The following is a 6,462-nucleotide window of genomic DNA, read 5'->3' as shown; positions in this document are numbered from 1 at the left end:
GGAGGTGGGGGGGAGGGTGAGGGGGTCGGTCCTTCCCTCCCTCGCTCCCCCTCCTCGCGTCCGCGCCCCGCCCGCGCCTCCACCCCGCGGTGGGGGAGGGGTCGCGGCCGCTGCGCAGGGGTCACCTTGGTCTCCAGGACCAGGCCGAGCCAGAAGCAGCCCGCCCGTCGGCCCCGCAGCAGCGCCGCGCCACAACGTCTTCGACTCCCAACAAGAACGCCGTCGCCGAGCAGGAGCTCAGCCCCAGTTCAGTTCCCGCAGCCACACTGCGGGCACAGAGGATATTTCTCTGCGCAGTCCCAGTCGCGCCTAGAGCCAGGCTGCCCGGCCCGCTATCTGATCGGCCCGGCCGTCACTCTTCCGCGGACCTGCCGTACCCTGCCGTGCCCTGCCCCGGGCGCTGACCACTGTCTGCCCCGCCGTCCACACGCGCGCACGCTTGTCCTGCTGCCCAGGAGGAGCTGCACCAGGAGCTGCACCAGGAGCTGCACCAGGAGCTGCACCAGGAGCTCCAGGACTCGAGCGGCCAGCGCGCCAGTATTGTTGCATCAGCGCGCCAGCCTCCGGCGTCAGCCCAGCCTAAACCGACGTGAGTGTGATCAGTGTGGTAATTCCCTTTTGTGATTCTCATACCGAGTGAAAAAAAAAGTGAGCATATTGACCTCATACATTTTATTTTAAAAGCTCTTTTTAAAAGCTCATTTTATTTTAAAAGCTATCTGTACCGTATGCGTGCAGGGACCGAATGTTGCCAACCCGTTTTTCGTGACGGCTGACGGCCCTGAGAGTGTAGGCAACCCACATGTTTACCGCACGGTGTAACCGCGAAAGTATACGGGTTTATTTGGACCATTTAACCACCTCGTACTGACCAACGAGCTTTATTCGGTGAATGCAACCTTTTTGTACGCAAGCTGTGCAGTCCCCGCTATTGCCTTTCCGCCCCTTCATTTTATTATTGTCATTTATTAATCGCTAGAACACTAATCGCATCTTCTGAACCGGCACATGACTTCCTTTTCACACCTCGACTTGTAAGACGCGACGACCTCTCCGTGCCCTCTGGAGGGGGTGGGTCCAGACTCGCGCCCCCCCCCCCCCCCGGCCCTCAATGCTCCTAACGCCCTTTTCGTCTGGAATGCCCTCCCACCCCTCCGTTCCCTTGCCTACAGCCGTCTGCCCGCCCACTCGAATGTGGAGCTTTTCTCTGCTCGTTTTTACCAAGTACCACAAGAGTGCTGCCGTCCAGGTTAAAAACACTATGCTGTGCACTTAAAAAAAACACACATCCAAAGGTAAAGGGTTGTCTCAAAATCAGCTCTTCCGGAACCCCGCCCCCCCCCCTTTCCCTTTATGGAATCTCCCTTTTATTTAGTTTCTTAAAATAACTGAGCCAGTGTCAAAGCGTTGCTTATAAAAATAGACCGAATTTTTTAACTTTCTTCGTATGGCGTAGTTTTTTTTTTTCAAACGTGAAAAACTATTGCATCGGTTATAATTTTTTTAGAGGAGGGAGGGGGGTTCGGGAAATTGGTTCTATAATGACAGATTTGTTAGCGAATCGATAAGATACGGGCTTTTCTCTCGTCTCCCGCTTATCATGGTCAAAGGGGCCGGCTTACCCCGAGCTGCCCACACAGCTAAAGCTGGCAGATTCTGATCGGGAGTTTTATTCCTTTTCTGACCCCTACGAGCTTGTGGCGGTTTGATTTGTCTACAATTGATTATTCTTCTCTTGCTGAAACTCTGCGAGGGGTCAACCACTCAGATTTTTGCTGTACATGAAATATCTGGAATATTTGTGGAATATCTAGAAATTTTGGGTGGAACATTCGGAATACTTTTGGATCTGGAATATTTTTTGAATATTTTTTAGTTTTAGTTTTAGAATGTCCGAGTGGTCCACCCCTTGAAACTTTGTTAAAGTTCAACCACTTCGGTTAGTTAGCCTGCGCGGGGTTCGGTTAACCCCGATTAAAAGTCTTGAACTTTCTCCCGACGATGTGTATGATAACCCGTCGGAACTAATAAGTCAAGGATCCCGTCCGTAGCCAAGTTACTGACCTCACTTTAACGTGCGTGAGATAACGCTTCGCGGGACAGGCCGCACAAGTTCAAAGATAGCTTCGCTCTATTTAGCTCATGTTTTTAAGAAAGAAGGGCCTTCACAAAATGTCAAGGTTTCCCTCTTAATATTTTTGATTTTGATTTCAATAATGGCAAATTATACAACGTGGAACATCGTATTCTGGGCTGGAATTTTATTTTTAATGTGCTATCAATCCTAGAGAGTAAGTCCCTATATGATCGATCCCCAGCCGATTCCCCATTGTGGGGGCCTTATGCAGTGCATCTCATCGGCATTCGGCCGGGCTCAGACCAAAATAGTCATTGAAAGTCGAGGAGGCGAGGGCCGGGCAAAAAGAAGGCCAGCGGCCGCCGAGGAGCAGCCAGACGGACTCCACCCACACTACCCTGATGACGCGCCTGAGTGCTACTCGAAATACGCAATATTAGAAATTGAAAACCGAAACTTGAAACCCTAATATGACAACCACAGCGTGCAAGCTTGTGCAACTTACCTGAGAGGGAGAGAATGAATCATCGTATAGGAATGTTTGTAAAAAGCCCCCCCCCCCCTCCTCCGCCGAACCACTTGTTGCGAGTAGTGAGCTCGGCACGGAGGGAATTGCATCAGTCTGGCCACCAGGGGAGGGGAGAGGGTTGGGGGGGGGGCACTTTCTCGGAATCCCCTCGGCGGATCGATGCAGCGTCGCCCAAGACGGAAGACGCGTGCGTTGTCGTTGTCGTTGCCCTGCGCGGCTCGAGCGTCGTGCCAAATTTAAAACGACGGCCGCCGGCAGTCGCGAGTTGGAGCAGCAGACAGTTTGGTGAGCCGCAAGGCAGACTGGATTTGATGTTGATGGGTCGTAAAGTAGTGCTTTGCGAGCCGTGTCCCCTCCTGGGCGCCGCCGTTAGGCGCAGACAGAGTTCTGTCTCGTAAAGCGGGCAGGCGCGGGCGATCTCAAGGAGTGCGGTCATCTCCAAGCCGAGGGACCTCGCGAGGGACTCTATACGTCGTTAAAGGGGTCGCCCAGGAGGAACGTCCGTCATCGCCGTAGTTGCAAACCTGCCAAGTTCAGCCTGTTCGTGCGTGCCAGCTCTCTCAGCGCCTGGCGGGTAGGCAACATCTTGCTTGCAGTGCACGCGTGTACGGCGGGGTGGCCTATCCAGAGTCTCGCAGGCGCCGAGCTCTCGCAATTTCCCGAATGAATCCGAGGGGAAACGGCGAAAACGGACGTGCTTTCTGGACGATCCCGTACGTGGTCATCTCCCAGTTCCGTCTGCCGCCTCCTCCTACCCGCGTCCTAACCCCTCCCTCCCCGGCGAGAAACTCTGCAAAATCGAAGAGGCGGGTAATATACCCTGCAGCCGGAGAATACTCACCGCACGCAGCGCTCGGCCCCTCTCCTACGTCATGTTTCATCACAGCAGCCGATCGTTTCATAAGTTGTGTCTCTTTTTCAGGTGTTTGAGAAGCTGAGACATATTTGAAGAGACAATGAACGGCGCCTCCAAGAACGGGACGTCGCCTCCGGCCCCGGCGGCCGCGGGTCCCGCCAAGCGGCTCTCGGTGCAGCTGCTGAGCCCCGTCACGGAGCGGGTGCCCCGCAGCGAGTCCAAGGTGACGGTCGTGGGCGTCGGGCAGGTGGGCATGGCGTGCGCCTTCAGCCTCCTGTCGCAGAACGTCACCTCGGACCTCGCGCTCGTCGACATGGTGGAGGACAAGCTCAAGGGCGAGATGATGGACCTGCAGCACGGCTCCACCTTCCTCAAGAACGCGACCGTGACGGCGTCCACAGGTGAGCCTTATTGCGAGGGATCCTTTACTATAACTACAAACTACAAGCGTACAACAATTTTTCTGCATTTTCATTTATTTTTTCTGATTTTTCTGATTTTTCTGACTTTTTCTGGCATCTTCATTATTTTTTCTGATTTTTTTCATTTTTCCTGAAGTTTTACAAATTTGTCCGTGATTGTTCCCCAGACTACGCCACGACGGCGGGCTCCAGGATCTGCATCGTGACGGCGGGCGCGCGCCAGAAGGAGGGCGAGTCCCGCCTGGAGCTGGTGCAGCGCAACACCGACATCTTCCGCTCCATCATCCCCCAGCTCGTCAAGCACTCGCCGGACACCATCCTGCTCATCGTCAGCAACCCCGTGGACGTGCTGACCTACGTGGCGTGGAAGCTGTCCGGCCTGCCGCACCACCGCGTCATCGGGTCCGGGACCAACCTGGACTCGTCTCGCTTCCGCTTCCTGCTCTCGCAGCGCCTCGGGCTCGCGCCCACCTCCGTCCACGGCTGGATCATCGGCGAGCACGGCGACACGAGCGGTGAGCACCGTTTAACGGCGAGGGGTACATCATTTAGAAATGAGCTGTAAAAAAAGTACCTTGCCCTCTAAAAAGTAAAGCAATTTTTGTTCAAACTCTGTTGGGGGATGCACCTGACGACCTGACCTTCCTTCTTTGTCTCTGTTTTCCACGAATTAACTAGCGTTTTGTTTTGTTTTTCTACAGTGCCGGTGTGGTCCGGTGTGAACGTGGCCGGAGTGCGACTTCGCGACATTGATCCTGAGATCGGCAGCTCGGCCGACGACGAGAAGTGGTCCGAAGTCCATCACCAAGTCGTGTCAAGGTTCGTTACAACAGCAATGCATCCAATAGACGTAATCAAATTAAGGTGCACCTCGAAGATAAGCGGATTTTTTCTTGGGCGAACAGACCCACTTCCCTTGGGGAAGTACCCCCCCACCCTTTCTCCTTAAGCTTCTTGAGCGGTCAGCTTCAAAGTGGAATGGGTTGCCTGCGTTACCTACCGCAAGAAAACAAACAGCACGACATTGCATTTTGTCCTTTCTTTGACAGTGCCTACGAAATCATCCGTCTGAAGGGATATACGTCCTGGGCCATCGGTCTCAGCGTGTCGGCTCTGTGCCAGGTGAGCCCTGGAACTGGTGCAATCAGCACGCAGGATGGCCCATCGGCGCCGTTCTCGCGTCATTTTTACATTTATATACAGAACGGCACCGATGGCCCACCCTACCCTATCTGAATTTCAAAAAAATCAAACCTGGGCAAATTTCGAAGCAAACTTAAATGTATTTTTTGTAAATGCTCTTAGAGTATAATCCGCAACTCCCACGACGTGAGCGCCGTGTCGACGCTGGTGCGCGGCCACCACGGCATCGACCACGAGGTGTTCCTCTCGCTGCCCAGCATCCTGGGCGGCGGCGGCGTTGAGCAGATCGTCAGGCAGCGCCTCACGGAGGAGGAGACCTCCAAGCTGCAGCAGTCGGCCGGGACCATGGCCAAGGTGCAGGCCGGGCTGCGGCTGTAGGTCGCCGCCGAGGTTGCCGTCAAGGTCACCGCCAAGGTCGTCGCTGAGGTCGCCGCCGAGGTCGCCGCCGAGGTCGCCGCCGAGGTCGCCGCCGAGGTCGCCGCCGAGGTCGCCGCCTAGGTCGCCGCCTAGGTCGCCGCCTAGGTCGCCGCCTAGGTCACCGCTGAGGCCACCGCATGCGGGGGACAAGAAAACTATAACCTGAAAATTCAACGCATTTAAATTTTCACGGCCCACCTGGTGTGGTGACGTATCGTTTTGTTCATCCAACTAGCTTTATCAGTATGCCTCTCTTATCCTCTCTAGTCCTAGGATGTAAGTGCAGACATCAAGTTTTAAGATGTGCAGTAAAAGTAAAAACCATCTGCTGATCTTATACCTGTAAATCAGCATTGCCTTGTAATGATTACTAAATAATGATAGGAAAGAAAGTAACTTATTTATATTTATTTATATGTATCTAGATAAAAACACTTTCCTTGAATTTTTGTTGTGTGTATAGTTTTTATGTGTGTATCTTTAGAGACGAAATAGAATTTAGAAATTAATTTATCGGTCTATTTTTTTTTTTTAATAGAACTAAATTGCTGATGCTTGAGCCCGCTCGGCGCCCTCCCCCTCCCCCGCTTCCAACCACAGCGGTCAGCACACACTCCCGGGGGCACTATCTAAGACGGTTGAGGTTGAATGCGTCGGTACACGGAGGTTTGAACTGTAGTACTGACCCACCACATGGTCATGGAGAACCGCTACAGACAGATTTCTAGTTTACCGCACTCTGCCACGTCGACATCGACGCGCAGTGGGAACTAGGATAGTGACCACTGCGCCGCGAGGGAAACCTGGTGAAATGACGGGTTTGAAGTCCATTCAAAATTTTGTGGCCTGCGAAACTTTTTATTTTGACGGAGGTCCGAACCGCTGTCTTTTGAGGGAAGTACTGGAGAGCGGAGCGCGGGGTGTCTCTCGGCGCCGAGGTCGGAGATACCCCGTGCGTAGGGTTGTTCGGTTGTTCCGCTCAGAGCGCTTTCAGTGTGGTTCGCCCGCCCGCCCTTCC

The 6,462-nt window shown here is 53.8% G+C and overlaps 1 protein-coding gene across 9 annotated transcripts; it reads left to right on the top strand.

Annotated features, from left to right (window-relative positions):
* Nucleotides 1–24: 24 nt before the first annotated feature.
* LOC113216680 (L-lactate dehydrogenase) lies at nucleotides 25–5,953 on the top strand. 9 transcript variants are annotated; one of them, XR_008011879.1, is made up of 8 exons: nucleotides 25–589; nucleotides 3,529–3,863; nucleotides 4,052–4,399; nucleotides 4,586–4,703; nucleotides 4,934–5,006; nucleotides 5,190–5,441; nucleotides 5,478–5,525; nucleotides 5,562–5,953. XR_008011879.1 is itself a non-coding variant. In XM_052273496.1 (8 exons), the coding sequence occupies exons 2-6, from the start codon at nucleotides 3,563–3,565 to the stop codon at nucleotides 5,403–5,405; spliced, it is 1,056 nt and encodes a 351-aa protein (XP_052129456.1). In that variant the 5' UTR covers nucleotides 25–589; nucleotides 3,529–3,562; the 3' UTR covers nucleotides 5,406–5,441; nucleotides 5,490–5,501; nucleotides 5,550–5,953. The 9 variants fall into 9 exon arrangements, 4 of the variants coding, with proteins under 4 accessions (XP_052129456.1, XP_052129455.1, XP_052129454.1 ...); XM_052273496.1 differs by having other exon boundaries at nucleotides 5,490–5,501; nucleotides 5,550–5,953; XM_052273495.1 differs by having other exon boundaries at nucleotides 5,478–5,489; nucleotides 5,550–5,953.
* The last annotated feature ends 509 nt before the right edge of the window (nucleotides 5,954–6,462 follow it).

This window comes from Frankliniella occidentalis, unplaced genomic scaffold (assembly GCF_000697945.3).
Source record: "Frankliniella occidentalis isolate FOCC.00 unplaced genomic scaffold, Focc_3.1 Scaffold275, whole genome shotgun sequence".
NCBI lineage: Eukaryota > Metazoa > Arthropoda > Insecta > Thysanoptera > Thripidae > Frankliniella > Frankliniella occidentalis.
Note: the sequence above shows the minus strand (reverse complement) of the source record. Positions and strands in the feature narration are given on the sequence as shown.